The sequence below is a fragment of the Gasterosteus aculeatus genome, chromosome 10 (genome assembly GCF_964276395.1).
Source record: "Gasterosteus aculeatus chromosome 10, fGasAcu3.hap1.1, whole genome shotgun sequence".
Taxonomy (NCBI): domain Eukaryota; kingdom Metazoa; phylum Chordata; class Actinopteri; order Perciformes; family Gasterosteidae; genus Gasterosteus; species Gasterosteus aculeatus.
The window spans coordinates 6,895,696-6,921,140 of NC_135697.1; the positions used below are offsets into that span (position 1 = coordinate 6,895,696).

At 42.8% G+C, this 25,445-nt stretch overlaps 2 protein-coding genes, 2 long non-coding RNA genes and 2 other non-coding genes across 10 annotated transcripts in view; all 6 read left to right on the forward strand.

Moving 5' to 3' along the window:
* ash1l (ash1 (absent, small, or homeotic)-like (Drosophila)) overlaps window positions 1–7,436 on the forward strand; it is a 28,585-nt gene extending 21,149 nt beyond the window's left edge. For 3 of the 4 annotated variants that reach the window (XM_040187796.2, XM_040187795.2, XM_078081387.1), the window contains exons 19-27: window positions 301–433; window positions 1,688–1,960; window positions 2,117–2,203; window positions 2,328–2,418; window positions 2,799–2,937; window positions 3,065–3,237; window positions 3,456–3,622; window positions 4,071–4,560; window positions 5,016–7,436. In XM_040187796.2, coding sequence (XP_040043730.2) covers window positions 301–433; window positions 1,688–1,960; window positions 2,117–2,203; window positions 2,328–2,418; window positions 2,799–2,937; window positions 3,065–3,237; window positions 3,456–3,622; window positions 4,071–4,560; window positions 5,016–5,107 — 1,645 coding nt within the window. In that variant the 3' untranslated portion in view covers window positions 5,108–7,436. The remainder of the gene's footprint in view (window positions 1–300; window positions 434–1,687; window positions 1,961–2,116; window positions 2,204–2,327; window positions 2,419–2,798; window positions 2,938–3,064; window positions 3,238–3,455; window positions 3,623–4,070; window positions 4,561–5,015) is intronic. The other variant, XM_040187797.2, reaches the window with a different exon arrangement.
* Window positions 7,437–18,719: 11,283 nt separating this feature from the next.
* On the forward strand, window positions 18,720–19,835 carry LOC120826482 (uncharacterized). The gene is made up of 6 exons (XR_013450992.1): window positions 18,720–18,858; window positions 18,951–19,034; window positions 19,165–19,239; window positions 19,429–19,533; window positions 19,631–19,673; window positions 19,770–19,835. It is a non-coding gene; the product is annotated as an uncharacterized LOC120826482 (long non-coding RNA).
* A 201-nt stretch (window positions 19,836–20,036) lies between these two features.
* Window positions 20,037–21,304, forward strand: LOC144383547 (uncharacterized). The gene is made up of 3 exons (XR_013450993.1): window positions 20,037–20,139; window positions 20,448–20,539; window positions 20,691–21,304. It is a non-coding gene; the product is annotated as an uncharacterized LOC144383547 (long non-coding RNA).
* A 1,323-nt stretch (window positions 21,305–22,627) lies between these two features.
* Window positions 22,628–25,348, forward strand: rps27.1 (ribosomal protein S27, isoform 1). 2 transcript variants are annotated; one of them, XM_040188832.2, is made up of 4 exons: window positions 22,628–22,792; window positions 23,415–23,523; window positions 24,085–24,195; window positions 25,097–25,348. In XM_040188832.2, exons 1-4 carry the CDS (start codon window positions 22,787–22,789, stop codon window positions 25,123–25,125), a joined length of 255 nt encoding a protein of 84 aa, XP_040044766.1. In that variant the 5' UTR covers window positions 22,628–22,786; the 3' UTR covers window positions 25,126–25,348. The 2 variants fall into 2 exon arrangements, with proteins under 2 accessions (XP_040044766.1, XP_077937516.1); XM_078081390.1 differs by lacking the exon at window positions 22,628–22,792 and having other exon boundaries at window positions 23,409–23,523.
* Window positions 23,819–23,948, forward strand: LOC120827128 (small nucleolar RNA SNORA35). Its single transcript, XR_005713355.2, has one exon. It is a non-coding gene; the product is annotated as a small nucleolar RNA SNORA35 (small nucleolar RNA).
* LOC120827127 (small nucleolar RNA SNORA35) lies at window positions 24,749–24,878 on the forward strand. Its single transcript, XR_005713354.1, has one exon. It is a non-coding gene; the product is annotated as a small nucleolar RNA SNORA35 (small nucleolar RNA).
* Window positions 25,349–25,445: the final 97 nt, after the last annotated feature.

Genomic DNA, 25,445 nt, shown 5'->3' on the forward strand with positions numbered 1-25,445 from the left:
TTGTATATCTCTGTGTAGCCCTGCGATTGGCTGGCGACCAATCCAGCGTGAACCACGTCTATCGCCCGAAGTTGGCTGGGATGGACTCCAGCCCCCTCACGACCCTGTGTGTAGGATAAGCGGTTTGCAGATGGATGGATGGGACAAAATACTGGTTGTTCACCACTGTGACAGAATTGAAATCTAATTTATCAGCACTAAATGTTTTAAATGCTCAGACGTATGCAGTTTTAAAACGTGAAATGTTTTTTCTAACCAGATATGCAGAGATTAATCCTGCTGTGTTTTGTGGACCTTCAGGAACAGCCAGTACTACGAGAAGGTGTCTGACCCTTTGGACCTGAGCACCATCGAGAAGCAAATCCTTACAGGGCACTACAAAACTGTAGAGGCGTTTGACACAGACATGCTGAAAGTGTTCCGAAATGCTGAGGTAGGCAGGTGCTAACGTTGCTATTTGTGTCAGTTTACATAAATGATTTTGGGCTTTCTTTACAGTTGGAAGGATCTTTCAGGAACTACATTTAGTTCCAGGTTCCTCGGCCAAAGCTAAGGATTGGTTCCAAGATTAGAGTCCTGCAAGATGATCTTGATCTCTCTGGGAAGATCCTACAATGATAAGGCTCTAAAGCAGTGGTCCCCAACCACCGGGCTGCGAACCGTTACCGGTCCGTTGGCCGTTTGGTACCGGGCCGCACCACAGAAAGCTTATATACATATTTTTTCTGGAAAATGTTTTATTTAGAAAATTGACCGGATTTTGTCCTAATCATGTGCGCTCGTCCCTCTGACATATTCCATATTCCCCACACGTTACAAGGCGTTTTTCTTCACGTTTACAATTGTCCTCTTACCGTGCACGGCAGTTTCGCCCACCAGCGAACACAGAGCGCGCGACTACTACACCCCCCCCAATCGGACCTTCTCGACCGGTCCGCGAAATATTGTCTGACATGAAAACGGTCCGTGAGGTCAAAAAGGTTGAGGACCACTACTCTAAAGGATGAACCCATTGCCAAGACAGCCGTCATTTGTAAATTATCTACAAACTAAATGCTTAATTAATTTAATAGATCTTCTCTGCCGGTCAGACTTGTCTCAATAATTACATTACAGATACAAATAATCATTAGAAAGAACAGTTTGAAGCATTCAGTCTTCACTTTTAATAACACCTATCACATGAACACTTCAGTCTCTCAAGTTTAATCCCAGAATTTAAAAAAACGTGTCAAAATGTTTCCTCCCACTCAGTTCATTTCTTTTTTCCTCTCTCGCACAATGACTTCATGACTGCTGATCCCCTGCTTATATGTTACAGGCAGTTTTGATTTACATCTGTATAGCTGGAAAGTGTAAACAAGTGCCACTTGAGACCTCTCAGAGGAGCTTACTCTTCAGTCATAGTAGCCTGAAGTGGACTTCTAAATTAGATCCACTCCTTGGTTCCAACACCCTGTTTTGCCAGACTGAAAATAGCATGAGGGGTGATGTGGTTTAATGTGTTGAGAACTGTGAAATTGCGGCAGCTGCAGAAACCCTTTTAAATGCCTCGTTCTGTATATTTATCTACCTTTTATATATGATATCTCCTTATGCTGTTTTGAGGTCTGTTGTCTAAATAAATATGTTTTAGGAGTGTGGGCAAAAGTAATATCTTTCAACAAATGCCTTTGTTGCCCACCAGAAATATTACGGCAGGAAGTCATCGGTCGGCCGGGACGTCTGTCGTCTGCGTAAAGCCTACTACAGCGCACGGCACGAAGCTGCCGTCCAGATTGACGAGATCGTGGGCGAGACGGCCAGCGAGGCCGACAGCTCAGATTCGCTGGAGCGCGACCACGGCCACCACCACGGAGGGGGGGGGCCGGGGCCGCACGACAAGGACGATGACGTCATCCGATGCATCTGTGGAATGTACAAGGACGAAGGCCTCATGATCCAGTGTGAAAAGTGCATGGTAAGAAGGAGGTGTCAAACACACATTAGGGGGGGGGAGGGTTGTGGGTGACACATTTGCATTTTTACCGGCGTAGAAAGTCATTGCATCGTCATTGCTGACAAGTTATTCCTGTCAGAATGAGACACTGAGTCAACCATTGATTTGTCCGTCTAGGTGTGGCAGCATTTTGACTGCATGCGGCTGGAGAGCGAGGTGGAGCACTACCTGTGTGAGCTGTGTGACCCTCGGCCTGTGGACCGGGTACGTCGATCTCCTCCACAAAGCCATTAAAGCTGGCGCTCAGTCTCTGTCTGGGCCTAAATGATCTCCAGCCTTATCTACCTGCCCTCACTCATATATGTTGTTGATGTTGTCGTCGTTACAGGAAGTTCCCATGATACCCCAGCCTAGCTACGCCCAGGCTGGCTCCGTCTACTACATCTGCCTCCTTCGAGATGAGCTGCTGCTACACCAAGGTAAAGAAGCCAGCAGTCACAAGCTCACAAATGGTGTCCGTACTTCTACAGCCCGCTAACAATCATGTTTGTTTGCTGAATTACAAAGAGTCAACCTCTCATTCTCTAGGGACCAGGAAGTTTGCAGGGAGCCTTTAAGTTACTCTTGAAGTCAATTCAAAGTCAAATTTGTGTGGGAAAACAACATGCATTGCATCGAGGCACAGGGTTGCAGTGGAATATATATTTCCTGTGCAACCTTTTTACCCATAATCATTTAGACCTGAGTCCGTAAAATAAATGTTACTGCACCCTCAACCTCTGACTTTTGTATCAAAGAGAGAATTTCTTGTAAAATCTCACCATCACAGAGAAGAAACCTGTCTGTGTCTTGTGTTTAGGCGACTGTGTGTATCTGATGCGAGACAGCAGACGCACACCTGAGGGACAGCCTGTCAGACAGTCTTACCGTCTCTTGTCTCATGTCAACCGAGACAAACTCGACATCTTCCGAATTGAGAAACTCTGGAAGAATGAAAAGTAAGTTAATCAAATGTAGCACCTTGAGCCACAGGCTTGGTGCACTGCAGATGATTATTGTGCTCCTCGAGCTGCACTACAGTGTTTAACTTGCTGGCTCCTTCTGTATCCACTCCTAACTCTAAAGGGGGGAGAGATTCGCCTTTGGCCACCACTACTTCCGTCCCCACGAGACGCACCATTCTCCATCACGCCGATTTTACCAGAACGAGTTATTCCGCATGCCGCTCTACGAGATCATCCCCCTGGAGGCAGTGGTGGCAACCTGCTGCGTCCTCGACCTCTACACCTACTGCAAAGGTGAGGGGGCGGGAGCGCAAACTCACAATCTCCTCCCTAACCGGCCTATCGACCAAGTAGTACACCCACCTCCTCAACAGCCACCACACCACACTGAGCTCCGACTTTCTCCAACAAAATCATACCAGAACAACTGTACACTTTTTGTTTTTTCTTACCTTATTATGGTATAAATCACAACAGTCTCTAGCGAATACAAAACCTGTTCCTCCCTACAGGACGGCCGAAGGGTGTGAAAGAGCAGGACGTGTACATCTGTGATTACCGCTTGGACAAGTCCGCTCACCTGTTCTACAAGATCCATCGGAACCGCTTCCCAGTCTGCACCAAGCTGTATGCCTTTAACCACTTCCCCAAGCGGCTCGCACCCAAAAGAGACTTCTCGGTGAGAGGGATGGGGTCGTGAAAGAGTGGGGCTGCCGCACTGGGATCTGTTACTGATTTATAAACACTGAGCGATATTTTAAGGGTGGAGATGATATTACAGGCCAGGGCACATTTTAATTTGTTACTTGGAAACGAATGACAGAACAGCTTTTTGCTTCTGAATGAAACTAGTTTGTTTTGCACTGATCCGGATCCAAATATCGATGAAATGCTTGTGAATTGTGTAACCAATTATGCCTACGAGGAATTGTGATGCAAAAATACTTGTTTTTGCTCTCATGGAGGACCAGATGGATGTTTTACTCCATTGAATTAGTCCAGAGGCATGTTTATTAAATCACACAGTAAACTACATTTAAGATCCCTGTGATTTATTAACAACGTCGCACTACTTTTATTAATTAGAAAATAAATTGGAACCAAATCTGATCGTGACATTCTTGCAGCCTCACTACGTTCCTGACAACTACAAAAGGAACGGGGGTCGTTCTGCCTGGAAGAGCGATCTACCCAAAGGAGCCGCAGGCTGTGAGGACGACGACTCCCCCCGCGAGCGCGGCGACGACTTCCCACCCGAGGCCGAAGGCGGAAGAGGAGAAGAGGACGACGCAGACAAGAATCCGGACGAACCTGAACTTTCGGCGAAGCCCCGAGGAGCGGAAAGGGAACGGGACGGGGAGGGAGACGAGGACGAAGACGAGAAGGAGGAAGAAGAGGAAGGGCAGGAGTCCGAAGAGTGCAAGGAGCTGGAGGACCCTTCTGCGGAGAGAATGGGCGAGATGCTGGAGCTCCCGTCATCGTTGGCCTCCTCGCCGCTGCACCACCCGGTGCTGGGCAGGAGGGACGCCCAGAGGGACCGGCTCAACAAAATTCTGCTGGATCTGTTGTACAGAAGTCCCAACAAGAATGGTGAGGGACCGGGATCGAAGCAGGGGGGTAGGTCATCAAATCATTCCGGCTTTTCAACTTTTCGATTACTTGCATCCGTTGTACATGTTGGATAAAAAGTGTTTTTTTGTTATGCTCTCTTTTTTTTAAAGTTTAGCCGCTAATCTTAGTGCTCTGAGTGACATTCTGGTGATCTGCTATATTTTGCCAACAATGACTCTGCTGTTGTCGCTGTAGCCAAAAGCTGATACAACCCAGCCCCCCACGTATCCCGCCTCTGACTCTAGACTTGCATCTTGAGATGCTATTTGGACTGTAAATGCATCTGTGGCGCTGCCTGAAGCACCGTGGTACGGATTGTATTTTTGTTGAGCATCTGTCAGTTACTCGTAACTCCCCTTTTGGCTGGTTTCCAATAGCTTCAATCCTTTACCTCTGATTACTTTGATTTAAAATATAGCTGTTTCTCAGCTCTTACCTCCTCCCTTGTGTTCTTTCCACAGCCATAGATGTCTCTTATCTCCTGGAGGAGGGTGCGGGCCGGCGGCTACGGCGGCGGGCGCTCGGATTCGGGGATTTCGTGGGCAGAAAATAACTTTGCCTTGTGCCTGTCGAGCACACTGCACTGCTTTTCCTGTTAGCGAGAAATGGGCAGAACGCGGAGAGACATCGAGAAGGGAAGTGCTGCATTGTTGGTTGTCCGACCATTAAGGACCACAATGCCTCCCTCGGGGCCTCTTCCGGGTTACCTCTTCCAAGACTGGTCATCTCAACTCTGAGAGGGTGTTTGGAAGCGCTGACTCCATGGCAATTTCAACTTTTCAACAGTGCTAGGGGAGCACGAACAGAGAGAGCTGACTCAGACTTCTTGCTTATTTGAGTAGAACGATGCAAAACCTCTTTTTTTTTTTAAATGAACATAGGAGAAATAACCCATGCACTTAAATGCATTGAATATTACAGACATGGGCAGATTAATTCCCCTATCAAGCATCAGCAAATCAAACAAGTGGTACTGAATAAGGATGGAATGGTGGTGTCAGTCAGCAGGGAAGTGCATGCTGGAGATTTGTTCCCCCTAGTGGGAGCTATTTGCAATGACAAAGTATAACATGATGAGAGAAGATCAGCGCCGGGACACGTGGAGGAGAACGGCGTCGGAGGAATGCAAGCTGAGCGCCGCCCTCAGATGCTGAGAGAGAGAGGACGTGGTGAACTGCACTTTTTGGTACCATGGATATTGTGAAGCTCTGTAATGTATCTATAACAAAAACAAACGTAACACTCTCCCAGTATTAGATGATGCAGTCTGAAAAAAAACAAAAATTAAAAAAAAAGGCGAGTCTATTAACTTTTTCCTAGTAGTAACTCATTTAGGAGAAGAAGAAGCAGAGGGGTGTGCTTCTTATCTGGTTTAAAAGGAGGAGAGAGAAGATTGAGTGCGCTTTTGTCAGTCAAAGTGTCATGTGGAGGTTTTAATTTTAATCTTTCATTTTCTTGCGAGGCAGTCAGCTTTGCCCGTCTTAACATGATTCACCAGCTTAACTAAATCAGGCGTTTCGGAGGGGGGGGGGGGGGGGGGTCACCGGCTTCAACTGTAACGCCTTACACAGCCGTGCTCTCCGACTGCCTTGTGTGTGTGTGTGTGTGTGTGTGTGTGTGTGTGTGTGTGTGTGTGTGTGTGTGCGTGCGCGTACACACTTGGTGTGTGTGTCTGTACTCGATTTCTTGCAGATATACCTTTTTAAAAAAAAAATGGATTTAAAAAAATGAAGGGCTCTATGGCAATTAACAGTTTTAAGAAAACTATGGAAAGAATACTTAACATAAAATGTATTGTGATGGTCATATTTTCTTATATTCTGTGAGACGGGTGGGGCGGTGTATATTGGGAGGGCAAGGGACATAAAACTTTTTCTTTCTTTACACTTTGTTCCTGGTTGCCATGGAGAATGTTTTGAAAAAGAAATTGTGATATTTAACAAGATTTCTTTTCCCCCCAAAATGCCTCTGCTAAAAAAGGACAGCCTGCAATGTCCCAGTGCGGTTAACAAGAACGAGACACTGACGTGCGGACGGAGGGGGAACGGGAAGCCGTACAGTGCCAAGTTATGTAAATATACACACTTACATTGAAGAGTGTCTCCAAAAGCAATATCTTGAAAAATGGATTTTGTTTATTATTGTACTGTGCAAGACTCAGCCCTAAATGTATTATGATTATTATAATATTATAATTTCTTCCGTTTGTATTACTACAATGAAGACACTTAAGCTTGGAGGGAAATTATTTTATTTTGAGGTCCATAAAAGCTTACCACAACTGTCCGAATAACATAGAAACTTAAGCTGAGTTTTCGTTGCCTATTAATGAAATTCATCGATGTACTGCATGAGCCAGAAGAATGTCGAATGGACACAGAAGACATTGGGACAAGACAGTGACTCAGCGAAGACACCTTTGTCACTGAATATTGTTAATAATATTACTTTTTAAGGGGAAACTTACCCCTTGTTTTGCTGCAAAGTGTTGAACACTAAAAAAACAAACCAACATAAAAATGTTATGATATTTTTAAAACGTTGACGGAAACAAAAATATAGCTGTCAATCCAATATCACGTTATTCCTTTTGTTTTATTTTTGAAATAGGAAATGGTTTTTGTTTTGTGATAGCAGTCATTGTATGATGTTTGTGTGATTTGTTTAGTTATTTTTAGACAATCACAAAATAAGATGCAAGCATTGTAAATGGCAGACTGGCGGACATTTTGTGATGTGTACAGTTTGTCAAAATACTTCTTCCACTCGTTAAACGTTTGTAATTATGATTATTAAGTCATGAGAAATGCTGTTGGTTTTTACTTTTTGTTTTATATTTGTTTTTTTTAAATAAAAAAGCACTACATTATTGTGAATACAATCTGTCGTTGGGCTTTTAATATTCTTTAGATTGCAAAATAAGAAGGCTGGAACTCTGATTATAAACCTTATGTGGTATTTCAGAAAAAAAAGTATAATTATATTCTAAAATTCAGCTATGATGAAGAATGAGCGTTAACCATCATGAGAGTTAGACATCATGCAAGGACTATCTATCAGTATAATTATTATATTGATAATAATAATGGCAACAATCACCTTCTAAAAGTTACAAATTTGATTACGAAAATAATTATATGATTAATAAACCCACCACTGCAACATATTATTGAAATAATGAATTGATAAACTACCACTAGTTAAATGAAAGATTATTCCCAAATGTATCAGTATCAATTTGGCGGGACAAACCACCTTTTGAAAAAATAAAAATGTAATAATAAATCTACGTGGTGATGAACTGTAATTAGCAGCAACTCGTAATATTATTGGGCACGTGGTTAAACAACACTTTACCGTGATTGTTGATGTGTTCAACACCTTTACTTACGTAAAGGACACATAACGTTTCCCCAAAAAGAAAATCTTAACAAACTGGGATTTCCAAACAACCTCAAAGTAAAATCCCCAAAAGTCTCGCGATGCTTCCGATTGGCTTCAGTCGGTTACCGTAGTAACGCCAATGACGCCGAGGAGTTTCCTTTTTCTATTGTAGGGTTACAGCGACGTTAGCAAACGTATCTACACCTGTTTGATTAACCAACAATGTCTAAAACAGACCAGGCAGAGGCCTCTAAAGACGCAGGTGAGACGACGCGTCCTTCAACAGGTGCGCAGTCCTTTAATTTGCCGGAAGTAGCTTGGGAATTGTTAGTTAATAACACACTATATAATTTCCGTTATGACTAAAAGTACAAGTCCTGTATAACTTTGTAAAAGAAAACACAACATGTACTCATGTGGTATAGAAGAGAGACCCCTGTTTGTGTTTTATATTTCATTGGAGTAAGAAGTGAAATATTTAGCCGTTGTACGTTGAAAAGACGTTTCTTTCTTTCAAAGTCATTTTCCTATACGGTAATATGTGGTATATTATTATTATAGAGGTTTAAAAAGAAACAACGTCCACATGTGTAAGTTTATGATTCATCCACTTTTTAGCCGGTTGAAATGAGGTCTCAGACGGTCGGTCCGCATTTCAACACAGAGTTCAACTTTGAAATGACGTCTTCTGCCCCCTGGGAAGCAGAATAATACATTAATAATACATGTTTGGAAATTATACTCTGATGTTATACCTCGTTACTAAGTAGTAGTTTTGAAATAATCAAAACAGCGTCGTCTTGATTATTTTATTACAAATGTTCTTTACTAAATGTCATAAAAAACATGTCATGTTGTGTACATCTCATATGTAAGAGTAATAACTTTGTTGTTGTTTCTTTGATGCATAACTATGATATGATAATTCACAAGTGGTCAATAAGCTGGAGAATTGCTAAACTCTGTCTGTTCTGTTGTTTTTAGGACATACTCCAAATGAAGAATTGCCTGCTGGGATCTTTGGTTGGTAACTAACTCAAACTTTTCATTTTTTATAATGTGAGAGTTTTATTGTCTTTGCTTTAAACCTTCCACCGCACAGACGGATATCAGTGCTCAGGCAATGTGGAGACTGACTACCGTGAGCTTTGTGCTCTTCTGGACATGAAGAATATCCCAAACGTCACTTGCACCACTGAAGTTGACGAAGTGCTCACAGGTAAACCAGAGCTACTCTTATCTAAAGGCCTACATACTACATTAATTCTAGTGTAACATACCTTAAATCTGATCAATATTTAGATTTTCCAAACAGGCACTAATCTAAGTAATCTAACAATACGAACCAAATCAAATTGGACCCGTGACGCTTGATACACTGGAAATAAGTTTCCCTGTACTATAAAGTGCATCATGTGTCAGGGTTGGGTAGGAAGGCAGGACTCAAATGCAGAGTTCGAGTAACAAAAAGACTTTAATAGTCATAAACTCCAACAAACAAAAGGCCAAGGAGCAAAAACGCATACAGGTACCAGGGGGGAAAAAAGGTGAAGTTACCCGGGGACACGAGTGGCAGAAAACTACAAAATAAGACAGGAAGTGAACCACACCGTACCCCCCCCCCCCCCTCTAGGGCCAAATCCCAGACGGCCCTCGACTAACAGAGAGCAGACAAGGGGCGGGAGGGAGGGAAACCAGAGACGTTGGTCGGACCGCCCGGGAAACTCTGGCGGGCGGCCCGGCGGGCGGCCAGACGACCGGGGAGCCTCTGGGGGTCGGCCCGGCGGACAGGCAAATATCCGGGGAGCCTCTGGGGGCACATCAATATGTCTTTGTGTACATCTAAATATTAGTGTGTGTCTTTGTTTAGAACCAAATAATAGTGTGTCTGTGTGTACATCTAAATTTGCCAGCGTGTCTAAATGTTAGTGTGTCTCTGAGTACATCTGTGTGTGTTGTGTGTGTGTGTGTGTGTCATGAGTAGATCTGGATTTGCTCCTGAGGGGTTGACGCAGCGTCCTGATGGCGTCCTGATGGCGTCCTGATGACGTGGTGTCCTGATGGCGTCCCGATGACGTGGCGTCCTGATGGCGTCCTGTTGGTCTGCAGACAAGGAGAAGAGACGTGAGGAGGATCATCAGGATGTGTCTGTGTGTAGATCTAATTGTTAGTGTGTCTGTGTGTACATCTACATATTAATGTGTCTTTGTGTACATCTAAATGTTAGTGTGTGTCTTTGTTTAGAACCAAATGTTAGTGTGTCTGTGTGTACATCTAATTGTACATCTAAATTTGCTAGCGTGTCTAAAAGTTAGTGTGTCTCTGAGTACATCTGTGTGTGTGTGTCATGAGTAGATCTGAATTTCCTCCTGAGGGGTTGACGCGGCGTCCTGATGGCGTCCTGATGGTGTCCCGATGACGTAGCGTCCCGATGACGTGGTGTCCTGATGGCGTCCTGTTGGTCTGCAGACAAGAAGAGACGTGAGGAGGATCATCAGGATGTGTCTGTGTGTACATCTAATTGTTAGTGTGTCTGTGTGTACATCTAAATATTAATATGTCTTTGTTTAGAGCCAAATGATAGTGTGTCTGCGTGTATATCTAATTGTTATTGTGTCTTTGTGTACATCTAAATATTAGTGTGTGTCATTGTTTAGAACCAAATAATAGTGTGTCTGTGTGTACATCTAATTGTACATCTAAATTTGCCAGCGTGTCTAAATGTTAGTGTGTCTCTGAGTACATCTGTGTGTGTGTGTGTGTGTGTGTGTCTCATGAGTAGATCTGGATTTGCTCCTGAGGGGTTGACGCGGCGTCCTGATGGCGTCCTGATGGTGTCCCGATGACGTAGCGTCCCGATGACGTGGTGTCCTGATGGCGTCCTGTTGGTCTGCAGACAAGAAGAGACGTGAGGAGGATCATCAGGATGTGTCTGTGTGTACATCTAATTGTTAGTGTGTCTGTGTGTACATCTAAATATTAATATGTCTTTGTTTAGAGCCAAATGATAGTGTGTCTGCGTGTATATCTAATTGTTATTGTGTCTTTGTGTACATCTAAATATTAGTGTGTGTCATTGTTTAGAACCAAATAATAGTGTGTCTGTGTGTACATCTTATTGTACATCTAAATTTGCCAGCGTGTCTAAATGTTAGTGTGTCTCTGAGTACATCTGTGTGTGTGTGTGTGTGTGTGTGTCTCATGAGTAGATCTGGATTTGCTCCTGAGGGGTTGACGCGGCGTCCTGATGGCGTCCTGATGACGTGGCGTCCTGATGGCGTCCCGATGACGTGGCGTCCTGATGACGTGGCGTCCTGTTGGTCTGTAGACAAGGAGAAGAGACGTGAGGAGGATCATCAGGATGTGTCTGTGTGTAGATCTAATTGTTAGTGTGTCCGTGTGTAGATCTAATTGTTAGTGTGTCCGTGTGTAGATCTAATTGTTAGTGTGTCCGTGTGTAGATCTAATTGTTAGTGTGTCCGTGTGTAGATCTAATTGTTAGTGTGTCTGTGTGTACATCTAATTGTTATTGTGTCTTTGTGTACATCTAATTGTTATTGTGTCTTTGTGTACATCTAATTGTTATTGTGTCTTTGTGTACATCTAAATATTAGTGTGTGTCTTTGTTTAGAACCAAATGTTAACGTGTCTGTGAGTACATCTGTGTGTGTGTGTGTGTGTCATGAGTAGATCTGGATTTGCTCCTGAGGGGTTGACGCGGCGTCCTGATGGCGTCCTGATGACGTGGTGTCCTGATGGTGTCCCGATGACGTGGTGTCCTGATGGCGTCCCGATGACGTGGCGTCCTGATGGCGTCCTGTTGGTCTGCAGACAAGGAGAAGAGACGTGAGGAGGATAATCAGGATGTGTCTGTGTGTACATCTAATTGTTAGTGTGTCCGTGTGTACATCTAATTGTTAGTGTGTCTGTGTGTAGATCTAATTGTTAGTGTGTCTGTGTGTACATCTAATTGTTATTGTGTCTTTGTGTACATCTAAATATTAGTGTGCGTCTTTGTTTAGAACCAAATGATAGTGTGTCTGTGTGTACATCTAATTGTTAGTGTGTCTGTGTGTACATCTAAATATTAATGTGTCTTTGTGTACATCTAAATGTTAGTGTGTGTCTTTGTTTAGAACCAAATGTTAACGTGTCTGTGAGTACATCTGTGTGTGTGTGTGTGTGTCATGAGTAGATCTGGATTTGCTCCTGAGGGGTTGACGCGGCGTCCTGATGGTGTCCTGATGGCGTCCCGATGACGTGGTGTCCTGATGGCGTCCCGATGACGTGGTGTCCTGATGGCGTCCTGATGACGTGGCGTCCTGATGGCGTCCTGTTGGTCTGCAGACAAGGAGAAGAGACGTGAGGAGGATCATCAGGATGTGTCTGTGTGTACATCTAATTGTTAGTGTGTCTGTGTGTACATCTAATTGTTAGTGTGTCCGTGTGTACATCTAATTGTTAGTGTGTCTGTGTGTAGATCTAATTGTTAGTGTGTCCGTGTGTACATCTAATTGTTAGTGTGTCCGTGTGTACATCTCATTGTTAGTGTGTCTGTTTGTACATCTAATTGTTAGTGTGTCTGTTTGTACATCTAAATATTAATGTGTCTTTGTGTACATCTAAATATTAGTGTGTGTCTTTGTTTAGAACCAAATGTTAGTGTGTCTGTGTGTACATCTGTGTATCTGTGTGTGTGTGTGTGGGTGTGTGTGTGTGTCATGAGTAGATCTGGATTTTCTCCTGAGGGTTTGACGCGGCGTCCTGATGGCGTCCCGATGACGTGGTGTCCTGATGGCGTCCCGATGACGTGGTGTCCTGATGGCGTCCCGATGACGTGGCGTCCTGATGGCGTCCCGATGACGTGGCGTCCTGATGGCGTGGCGTCCTGATGGCGACCTGTTGGTCTGCAGACAAGGAGAAGAGACGTGAGGAGGATCATCAGGATGTGTCTGTGTGTATATCTAATTGTTAGTGTGTCTGTGTGTACATATAATTGTTATTGTGTCTTTGTGTACATCTAAATGTTAGTGTGTGTCTTTGTGTACATCTAAATATTAGTGTGTGTCATTGTTTAGAACCAAATGATAGTCTGTGAGTACATCTGTGTGTGTGTGTGTGTGTGTGTGTGTGTCATGAGTAGATGTGGATTTGCTCCTGAGGGGTTGACGCGGCGTCCTGATGGTGTCCCGATGACGTGGTGTCCTGATGGCGTCCCGATGACGTGGTGTCCTGATGGCGTCCTGATGGCGTCCCGATGACGTGGCGTCCTGATGGCGTCCTGTTGGTCTGCAGACAAGAAGAGACGTGAGGAGGATCATCAGGATGTGTCTGTGTGTACATCTAATTGTTAGTGTGTCCGTGTGTACATCTAATTGTTAGTGTGTCTGTTTGTACATCTAAATATTAATGTGTCTTTGTGTACATCTAAATATTAATGTGTCTTTGTGTACATCTAAATATTAGTGTGTGTCTTTGTTTAGAACCAAATGTTATTGTGTCTGTGAGTACATCTGTGTGTGTGTGTGTGTGTGTGTCATGAGTAGATCTGGATTTGCTCCTGAGGGGTTGACGCGGCGTCCTGATGGCGTCCCGATGACGTGGTGTCCTGATGGCGTTCCGATGACGTGGTGTCCTGATGGTGTCCCGATGACGTGGTGTCCTGATGGCGTCCTGATGGCGTCCCGATGACGTGGCGTCCTGATGGCGACCTGTTGGTCTGCAGACAAGGACAAGAGACGTGAGGAGGATCATCAGGATGTGTCTGTGTGTACATCTAATTGTTAGTGGCTCTGTGTGTAGATCTAATTGTTAGTGTCTGTGTGTACATCTCATTGTAATTGTGTCTTTGTGTACATCTAAATATTAGTGTGTGTCTTTGTTTAGAACCAAATGTTAGTGTGTCTGTGTGTACATCTAATTGTTATTGTGTCTTTGTGTACATCTAAATATTAGTGTGTGTCTGTTTGGAACCAAATGATAGTGTGTCTGTGTGTACATCTAAATATTAATATGTCTTTGTGCACATCTAAATATTAGTGTGTCTTCGTTTAGAACCAAATGTTAGTGTGTCTGTGTGTACATCTAAATATTAATATGTCTTTGTGCACATCTAAATATTAGTGTGTCATTGTTTAGAACCAAATGATAGTGTGTCTGTGTGTACATCTAATTGTTATTGTGTCTTTGTGTACATCTAACTATTAGTGTGTGTCATTGTTTAGAACCAAATGATAGTATGTCTGTGTGTACATCTAATTGTTAGTGTGTCTGTGTGTACATCTACATATTAATGTGTCTTTGTGCACATCTAAATATTAGTGTGTCATTGTTTAGAACCAAATGATAGTGTGTCTGTGTGTACATCTAATTGTTATTGTGTCTTTGTGTACATCTAAATATTAGTGTGTGTCTTTGTTTAGAACCAAATGATAGTGTGTCTGTGTGTATATCTAATTGTTATTGTGTCTTTGTGTACATCTAACTATTAGTGTGTGTCATTGTTTAGAACCAAATGATAGTGTGTCTGTGTGTACATCTAATTGTTAGTGTGTCTTTGTGTACATCTAAATATTAGTGTGTGTCTTTGTTTAGAACCAAATGATAGTGTGTCTGTGTGTATATCTAATTGTTATTGTGTCTTTGTGTACATCTAACTATTAGTGTGTGTCATTGTTTAGAACCAAATGATAGTGTGTCTGTGTGTACATCTAATTGTTAGTGTGTCTGTGTGTACATCTACATATTAATGTGTCTTTGTGTACATCTAAATGTTAGTGTGTGTCTTTGTTTAGAACCAAATGTTAGTGTGTCTGTGTGTACATCTAATTGTACATCTAAATTTGCTAGCGTGTCTAAAAGTTAGTGTGTCTCTGAGTACATCTGTGTGTGTGTGTGTGTGTGTGTGTGTGTGTGTGTGTGTGGGTGTGTGTGTGTGTCATGAGTAGATCTGAATTTGCTCCTGAGGGGTTGACGCGGCGTCCTGATGGCGTCCCGATGACGTAGCGTCCCGATGACGTGGCGTCCTGATGGCGTCCTGTTGGTCTGCAGACAAGAAGAGACGTGAGGAGGATCATCAGGATGTGTCTGTGTGTACATCTAATTGTTAGTGTGTCTGTGTGTAGATCTAATTATTAGTGTGTCCGTGTGTACATCTAATTGTTAGTGTGTCCGTGTGTACATCTAATTGTTAGTGTGTCTGTGTGTAGATCTAATTGTTAGTGTGTCTGTGTGTACATCTAAATATTAGTGTGTGTCTTTGTTTAGAACCAAATGATAGTGTGTCTGTGTGTAGATCTCATTATTAGTGTGTCTGTGTGTACATCTAATTGTTAGTGTGTCTGTGTGTACATCTAAATATTAATGTGTCTTTGTGTACATCTAAATGTTAGTGTGTGTCTTTGTTTAGAACCAAATGTTAGTGTGTCTGTGTGTACATCTGTGTGTGTGTGTGTGTGTGTGGGGGGGGGGTCATGCGTAGATCTGGATTTGCTCAAGAGGGGTTGACGTGACGTCCTGATGGCGTCCCGTTGACGTGGCGTCCTGATGGCGTCCTGATGACGTGGCGTCCTGATGGCATCCTGATGGCGTCCCATTGGTCTGCAGACAAGGAGAAGAGACGTGAGGAGGATCATCAGGATTCATAGATCCAATTATTTTAATTTGATGCACATTTTAATTATTTCATGTTTGTATGGATGTGTAAATCTACATTATATATTTGTGGTTGTTAAACTGTATTTCTGTATTTGCTTTTTATGTTTAGCTAGTCTCTCTGCATACCGATATGTTAGTGCGTCTCTGTGTAAGTACTTTTTACATTACATTTCATTTAGCTGACGCTTTTATCCAAAGCGACTTACAATAAGTGCATTCAACCATAGGGTACAAACTCAGAAGTGCAATTTCCTCAAATAACTTTTATATGTTAGTGCGTCTCTGTGTAAGTACTTTTATATGTTAATGCGTCTCTGTGTACATCTACATGACAACAGCAGGAATCAGAGGTTTATCTCAAGGTATTAGCTCTAAATTACAGCCTTCTCCACCCGATAGTCCAATACATCATTCACAGCAGTAAGGCTGCAGTCTGTCTGGATTCCTCACTTACCTTGAGCTCTGTTAAGTGCAGCAAAACGCGTCTTCGTGCCCTCTACAGACTCCTGAGGCATTACATGGTTGCTTTCTGCAAGTGTAGGTCCGGAAAACTTCAGTGTGTAGATGCGAGGTTTGAAACTGACTGACTGGATGTGCAACAGACTGTGTTCTTATGCTGTGGTGAACGGAGCATAGAACATGGAACATGGAACATGGAGAAATGTTCCATCATGATGTAACGTCTCTATGGTTACAGTGACGGTATCTACAATATGCAAATGAGCCTTTAGAGTAAATGTGTGTGTGTGGACGGTGTATTTGTATTGATGGAGCTCATCCACTTGACATGGTGCATTAAACGCTCTACTTGTTTTTTTCTATCACCCCATCTTGATTTTGAAAGCAAACACTTTAAGAATAAATAAAGAAAGATTTTTGTCTATTGTTTCATCAAGTCGGAAATTTGTAAACTGTTGAATCCGGATTTTTAAACATCCCTTTCGAGCCCTCCTGTCTCCAGTCTTCATGCTAAGCTAACCAGCGGCTGGCTTTAGCTTCACGTTGAGCGCAGACATGTCACATGAGAGTAGGGATGAGTATCGTTTGGGTTTTTCCGATACCGATCCTAAACAGAGCCTGAACCCAAACACAATTGAAGAAAAGTTTTTTTTCACTTCAAACTATGCACAATATATGAACTTTTGAAAGTTTACAGTATGATTACAGTGTTTCCCCTCTGTAACAGCGGAAGTGTAGTTAATTGGAATTTACGGGGAATATTAATCATTTAATTTGAGATTCATGTTCATTGTGCAGGAACTAAAGACATTTATTGAAAAGCATTTACGTTAGATTGACGCTCCTTGTTTGTCTCAAAGTATTGACGTGCAACACAGAAGAGCTGCATGAGGCACGAGAGCACATCGCTTTTCTATTGTGTAGAAAAATAAATACGAATAGGAGGTAGATGGCTAGCTAGCTGCTGTAGCTACACAAGCGGTGAGCTATCGTTAGCTGCTGCGAGGACAGAGTTATCAGACTGTTTAATTAGGGTGACCAAACGTCCTCTTTTCCCCGGACATGTCCTCTTTTTGAGACCTAAAAAATGCGTCCGGCAGAGATTCCAAAAACGTCCGGGATTTTGCTTCGTCGTATATTTGTGTTTCTCTGGGTCTTTCACAAACTAGTTGTTACGCCCTTACCAGTTTTGGAAACGGTGTCTCGCTTACGTTCCACCTGACTGTAGAGAGAACAATCATTGGTCAACCGATCTCAATGTTGCCAGATACACGATAATTATCCTCCAAATAGTCATTTCATTTTACCAATATGGCACCGGTGCTTGGTACATAATCCTACATGAGAGTGGTCAAATCAACTATTGCTAAGTAAAGGTTTGGAATAGCTCAAATTCAACGAACAATATCTATTTAACTCTCATTCATTACCAAAACAGCTGGGCATGGTGTAGTCTTTGGCACTGCGTTTATTGGAGGCTGTTTAAGCCCTAGATGAGAAAAGTGCCCCTTCTGCTGGAGCACAATTGTTTCTTCAATCATCAAAATTTTAGAATAACTATTACTCGCACTGTCATCAAATCCCCCCAAATGTGTTGACATTCGACGGGGCATTTATACGAACTGCTCCGCGGCGCCCACAAGCCGCGCTCCTTCCTCCTCCTCCTCCGCCTAGTGCTCGTGCAGTGCTGACACACAGGTGATGACGGTGTTTGTGAAATCCCCCGACGTCGTTTAGTGGTAAATTACTACCAGTACAGATAGTTTTAGGATGAAAATAAAAGAAATAAGCCTCGCCACAGCTCCGTCACTTTCTACCCTGTCTCCTCCACCTGTCACTCACCTAATCAGTTCATTCAGTGCACCTGCTAGTCACAAACACTACTGAGACATCACATATAGGCAGTGCTGTAGTGGTAAAATTAGAGGTGGGTAAACTCTGAATTTTGTGATCATACAGACCTCGACGCGATGCGAAGCAACGCAACACAAAGCGTCGCGACTCTGTAAGGCTGTCCTGGCTATATTGCATTATGTTATCAGTAAAAGTCATATACAATCAATGACAATGAATAAATGTGTTAGTAGTAAAACAGTAAAGAAAAGTATGTCAACACAACACAACAAGACAATTGCAGATTAAGAACTATGTACATACGGAGTCTCCCTTTTACAGTAGTGCCCAGAGGGCCTCCTCGTCCTCCACGTCAGGTCCTGCCTTGCACAGGACATGCGTTCTGGGGTTCATGGCTCCTCTGTGCTTCTCTCTATTGGACCTGGTGTTTCTCCTCTCCCTGTGCTCTCTGCATCATTGCCTGTCCTCTCACTGCCTGAAAAAATATGTTGAATTTAAGAGTTAACCAGTTAAGCAGCCTGTCAATCACACTGACAACATAAGTTAAAGGAACACTCATGTACTACCTATGTCATCATAAATAGCCTACAGCATGTTTTTTTTCACATTAAGAACTGACTTGTTTTCTAATCTCCAGAGCAGAGCTACCACCTCTTTCTCTCTGAAGACAGCCTGTGAGTCACCAAGCGTTTACTCATCTCACCTAGTAGCACAGAACTCAACCCACAATTTGCCTTCACGCACACAAAAAGAAGAACCCACATTCATTGTCGTGTGTTTCTTTGGTCAAGTCTCACAAACCTAACCCTGCGGAATAACCGTATCGGAGACGAGGGAGCCCGTCTGATTGGTTTGGCTCTCTCAACAACTAGATCTGCCAACAAGAACCTAATTTACCTAAATCTGGCTTTCAATTGTATCGGTGATGCCGGTGCTGCACATATCGCACAGGTATAACCATCAACAGACTCCATATTTGCACCTATATCTTCACCTCATGACTGCTGAGGTGTACATAGTCTTCTTCCTGTTGTGTCTCTCAGGGCCTGCGGTTCAATCGTGCTTTGCTCGCGCTCTCACTGTGCAACAATCATATCGGAGACCAGGGGGCTCGTCACATGGCTGCGGTATCCAAGATTTTAACCTGGCATATAATGCATTGAAATCAGTAGTTGGATTGTTTCAAATTACATTTAGCTAATTGCATTATATTCCGTAATTTAATACACCTTCATCTCTTTACCATAAAACTTTTAGATTCTTAGCGAGTTTGCTCTCACTCATGACAAAATTGTGGAGAAGAGGAAGATGCTTCTGGAAAGAAAACAGCGTGTAAGTAGAGGAAAGTCAAACCACCACTCTAACTTAAAACCAATCACAATCCTAGACATCAAAATGTGTTGAATTGACATAATTTCAAGAATTGAAAGTCTTAAAAGCGCAGACTGGTTCTCACTGGTGTAACAGGGAGAGGACAAGTCAGAGACATTCTAATAAAACACATTAAAACTATATTTCCAGTCGTCCGTAGGGATTGAATCTGACCAGCCTGCAGACCAACTTTCCTCAGTAGCCAGCAGCAGTTCACAGAGCGTCGGCAAAGGGGCAAACCAAGGAAAACAAAAGGTAACAAACCAAAAATCTTTGTAATTGGTGTAACTCATTTGGTATCTGTGGTTTGTAATTCAGTAATTAAGTAATGCTGCCATCTTTTAACTTACAGAAAGAGAAGAAAGCTCCTAAGGAAGAGAAGTCTAACAAGAAATGTGACCGAATAACACGTTTTTTATCATCCATTGACAGCTGAGATGCAAATCTTCTCATTTTCATTCATTGCTGTCTCTTTAAATCTTTCCCCCCAGCTTCTGATATAAAAGTGACTCCAAGTAAAGGTGGAAATCCAGAGAAAGCACTGAATGCGCAAAAGGTAGACGACGTTCCTCTGAAGCTGCGTGTTCTAAGTAGCCCAGCACACGAAGACACGACAGTACCTTTAATCATTTGGTTGTTTTACTTTGTTTTTATGGCGGGATAAATCAAATACTGCCCAGTGAGCAAACAAATTTAAAAATCTAAAATCTGGTCCTTTTCACACACTTGTCTCCTTCTCTCCCTCTCAGCCGGTGGAGCCGGTGGAGCCGGTGGAGCCCCTGCTCGACGAGCCTGTGCACTACAGGGACGAAGAGCTTTTTATGTCTGGAAACAAGGCGCTCACCTCCCTCAACTTGGCAGGTCAGTAACTGTGTTCATCTGGGCCTGAAATGAGACATTGAGTTGAAAATCCTCTCAAAGATATAGTTAAGTTTGATAGCAGGAACATCGTCAAGCAAACTCATAAATGTGGAAGATTTATTTTGTTTTGAGTTCCGCAGAATTGTTGTGCAGAGGTTTACAGATGGTGTTGTTTTTTGTCTCCATATCAATTATACTACATTTTTTAGAAACCCTACACATAATATTTTAATCAACTAATTTGTTGAGAAAAAACACATAATGGTTATTTTTTATTATTATTAATTAAATGATTATTTATTGTTTAGGAAACAGAATAACACAGAGGTCGCTGCCTCTTTTCCTGGAGTCACTCAGGATGCAGGGGGAGGGACGTCGCCTGCTGCGTCTCTGCCTGCAGGTGTGTGTCTCAAGCTGACATTGTGTGTCTGTGTGTGTTTCTCTGTGTGTGTCCACAGTCCACTTTAGTTCATGAGTCGATATTACAGTAAAAGATTTAACTAAAATTATTACTAGCTGTATTGTGTGTTGATGTCTGATCTGTCTTTTAGAGAAACTGCTTCCCACCAGGATGTGAGTGTTATGTGAAGATACAGAAACTGATGGACCTCAGGGATCCACTCAAAAGAGCTCCTAAATGAGCACAAGGAAGAACAGCTGAGAGGACTAATCTAATTCTACAGACTGTATATGTTTTGTATACATACATTAAGAGTACATAACCTTATTTTACCCCGTTGTGCTTTTGTAACACGTGAACATTGAGGTATTCACAGAAACAGTCTTGTGGTACATTAAAGCATCGACTGTACAGGAGGACAATGAGGCCTATTAAATTCCAGATGCTTTTCCCAGGACAGTTCTTTAGGACCCTGGTTACAGATCCCTTTACTGCTTTGTTTTGCTCACAGTCAGAGTTTACATCAAGGACAAAAACTGGGAACAATCAGATACCAAGTAGGTGAGCCTTTGCGGTCATATCTTACAGTTTTCAGCGGGGTGACGGGTACTTATTGTTTTATCTGGTTCTAGGACTTAATTGTTGGGTAACTTCAGTAGAGTTTAACTTCATTCGCTGGTGAAAAAAAGACATGAGTAATTTCCTCGTTTTTTAGCATCATTAAGTCATAAAAACAAACAAAAGTGCTCTGGTACTGAATACCACGGTTATTGCTGAACTCAATCTCCTGTCTATGGTAATGGTATTGACTTGTTTCATGCACAGTTTCCTCTGTATTGTTATTGATACATTTAATCTAGTTTTGATGGTAAAGGTCACTTTTTCTGAATGCTGAATTTAACGTATATTATCAAAAGGACAATGATACCCTAAGTGAATTGTTGTTGTTTTTTCATTAGGAAAGAAAATACGATTACATACTTTATGGAAAGTCAAGTGTTTGCATCAGCTGGAAGATTAACTTCATCTTCATCTTTGTTCAGCGCCACCAAAACCATTCAGACTCATCCCTTTATTCCCTGTTGAAATCCAACTCATGAACTAAAAATAAGATTGCTACATATTATATTATTATTATGAATAAATATTATGTCTCATTGCTTACTTCCAAAAAGATTTTGCTTCGGTGAGTTTCACAAAGTACCTTGAAATGTCCTGGAAAGAGAGTTCTTTGTAGGCAACGTTCAGAGTTAAGAGGTTCAAAGAACATTTTGAACTTAAATAGCCGATAACCATATTCGTTCCAAAAGAAGTATTTGTGTCAAAGTTGATCAGAATACGAAGGCCCTTTCAGAATAAATGTGCACACAGCAGCAGAAGACATGTGATGTAGAGTCATGCATCTGTTACGCTGACATTACAATTCACCTTCTAACTTTAAAAACACCTCGTTTTTGAACAAGCTTGTTGATCCAAATACTGGAAATCTGGAAATCAAAGTGATTAACTCGATGAGCTCACGCAATTGTCATGAAAAAAAACCCTGCCATATTTAGCTGGATCGTTTTAGGAAAGACTCCTCAGTCTGTTGTTGAACCAAACAAATATTTACATTATGTTACACAGCGTATTTTCTTGCAGAGATCATACAAACCCAACAACAGCAGTCTAATTTCGACCTGTCATCATCTTTGTCACAGAATTATCATCATGTAAATTTAAAACGTGTCAGCCAAGAATCATTTGAATTGCCCTAAGTGCCGATCTGCTGCGGCTAATAATGAAAATCTTGTTCAGTACATTAATACCTTTCAATAATCGAGGGATGACGAACGTTTTCCTTTTTTATGCAACATAAGAAAATTTGCTTTTATTATTGAAAAAAGGCTAATTATGTAACGTTAGTTTATCATAAAATTACAATATCCGTTTTTTATTTCTACTTTTCCTCGGAGACTCATGTTTTCTTTTTTAGATCAAAATAGTAAGGAATCTGTCGTTGTACACAGTATTATATTCATTATAATAATTAGAATAATAGGTATTAGGACAAATCTAAAAAACGTCTGTCCGGCAGAGGGATCCCATTGGTGCATAGAGGGCGCAGGGAGGAGCCTCACCTCACCAACATGGCTGTCACGTCCTGTGAACTTCGTCACGTCCGGTTCAGGCTCAAAGGATCCACCGATATCAACCCGTCGCTTCCGGTAATGCCTCCTTTTCGGCAGCGGCTTTTTCCTCGCCAACATGCCAGTGAGTATCCGCAGGCTGTTGTAAAATGGCATTTTTAGCATCTAACGCCGCGTTGGAGGGCCGCTTCACGGCTCAATTGTTACGCAGGAACATAGCGATTCGGCCGGTCTTCATTTCAGACGCTTCCGTCGAGTTTTGGTTGCAGTTCTACGCGAATAATTGAGCTTATTTGAGCGCATTGTGACACAAGATGGCTGCGCGCACTATGCGAACATGGAGCCTGCTCCACGCTGCACCCGAACGTGCTTACAGACGCATGGATTCAACGTTGAACAGACATCATTTACTCTGGATTAACGCGGACACGTTGATGGTCTTAATATTTATTAACTCGGCCCCCGATGTGTAGCTTTACCCGAGATTGAGGTAAAATGCGTAGCCCGCGTTACCTAAAGGCATGTTAGCTGTTAGCTAGGCCGGGAGCCCGAGCGCACCAACGCATCGCTTATTTTGCTCAATAAAAACAAGCTACATGCACAATTAACTGTCAATGTAACCAGTTTAATATACTTAAATGAAGAGTTATTTTTCCGTATAATAGCCCGGGCAATGCCTTTAAAAAAACAAACAGTTAAGCTTCTTCTGTGTTTCACCAACCCTTCGTTCGCTCTTCTAAATGCAGCTCGCAAAGGACTTGTTGCACCCGTCCCCCGAGGAGGAGAAGAGGAAGCACAAGAAGAAGCGTCTCGTACAGAGTCCTAACTCTTACTTCATGGATGTGAAATGTCCAGGTACAGTCTTCCCTCCATGGTTCAGTGGCGTCACACTTCATCGAGTGTCTTCCAATATTGGGTCTGGATTCTGCAAATCTGTGCGTGACAGCTGACAGGACCTCGTCCAGAGGCTTTGCAGAGGCGACCAAACAAGGAAACCGCCATACAACCTCCTAAGCCATAATATTGATTATTATGATGGCCACATTTTAATCCGTGTAAATTCACCCCATTGTTTTATTTGTGTTGTGCTTCTGACCCAGGAAAACGGATCATTTTATCATACATGCAACATGTTGTAAAATCTGCAAGGCCGCACTGCCAAGTGACTGGACTTCCTCCCCCGTGGTCTTCCGATCTCATTTCAGTGCCAGAAAGACCTCAGTTAGCAGAAGGGTTGAGCTAAACCAGTGGCCCCCCCCTTTCGAAGACTGAGGACAAATATACTTTGTTTATAGCCACGTTCAACTCCCGATACTGTTGATGGCCCATGTGGCTTCGCCCAGCTCATCTAATGCATAATAGATGTTGGTTCTTCTTCCTCGAGTTGTAACTGGTGTCCTGTTTGCCTTCTCCTAGGATGCTACAAGATCACGACAGTGTTCAGCCACGCTCAGACAGTCGTGCTGTGCGTTGGCTGTTCGACGGTCCTGTGCCAGCCCACTGGAGGCAAAGCACGTCTCACAGAGGGTCAGTACCAACCACCCACATGCACTTCACGCAGATCTCCCGCCACATTTAGTTGTCGAAGGCAATTGGTGCAGCGCAATATCGTACCTTCAAGTCCACCATTTTTAGGCTGCTGAACAATCACAAATGTTCTTTAGCAACATCAAAGTGAACGTGTGGTGATTTGTTTCATTGTTGAGTCAAGCGTTTGGAAAATCCCTCAACAGCAACACAACATAGAATAAAGGAGAAACTATTCTTATCACTTCTGCATTGGACTGTTCTCTTGTTCGTTCGTCTCACACTTCATTAAACGTCATCCTGTATTTGGTCCCGATTCTAAAACTTTGGACATCAGCCAACCAGGACCATCCTCTGGGGTTTCCCTGCATTGTGCTGATGATCAGAACTCACACCATGGACGAAGAAAATACAACCACCTGAACCATTGATTTCACTTTATCTAGGCCAGTGTGACAGAACAATCTTTTTTTTTTTTTTAATAATTTTTGCTTCTGACCCTGAGAAACTGGGCGTATGTATTTTCTATGTATCATATTGTGAAATCTATTGGCCGCACTGCCAAGTGACTGGACGTCCTCCTCCGTGGTCGTCCGATCTCATTTCAGTGCCAGAAAGACCTCAGTTTGCAGAAGGGTTGAGCTAAACCAGTGGGTCCCCCCTTTCGAAGACTGAGAACAAATACACTTTAAGCCATTGTTTTAACTCTTAATGGCTCTCCATCATCTGATCTTCACAATTTAATTTGTGTCGGGTTTTTTGCCGGCAAAGGCCATAGCTACAGTTTTCCCTACTTGGATGTGATCTTGGCGCAATGTGAACAGACGCCTCTTGGACCGGCACAGCGGCACACTAGCCGGGTGCGGTCTTCTGTCTGACCACCATTTGTCTCCTCTGGCAGGGTGCTCATTCAGGAGGAAGCAGCACTAGCGGTTCTCCCGGAGCTGAAGGAGAGGAGGGAATGGACCGGTGGATATCAGCGCCTTCGGCCTCGCTACATGGCGGCAGACCCAGCGGTCTGATCTGACATGACACCTGAAGACCGACTGGACAGCAGATGGATTTCCGCTGTTCCCTGTGGACAGATGGGTTGTTGCTGTAACTCTGCCCTCCGACCCCGTCTCTCTTAATAAAATGTTTTTGGCTAAGGGAATGGTTTGTTTCGTTCCTTTTATTGTCGGACATTCAATGCAACAAAGTAGCATTTTATATTTAATACTCAAGTTCTCTAACTATTTAAAGCATCCAGA

What these genes read in the sequence shown, in the direction of transcription:
- rps27.1 (XM_040188832.2), top strand. An exon ending in CATGGATGTGAAATGTCCAG is followed by an intron (nt 23,524 to 24,084) that starts GTACAGTCTTCC and finishes GCCTTCTCCTAG; the next exon opens with GATGCTACAAGATCACGACA. An exon ending in CAAAGCACGTCTCACAGAGG is followed by an intron (nt 24,196 to 25,096) that starts GTCAGTACCAAC and finishes CTCCTCTGGCAG; the next exon opens with GGTGCTCATTCAGGAGGAAG.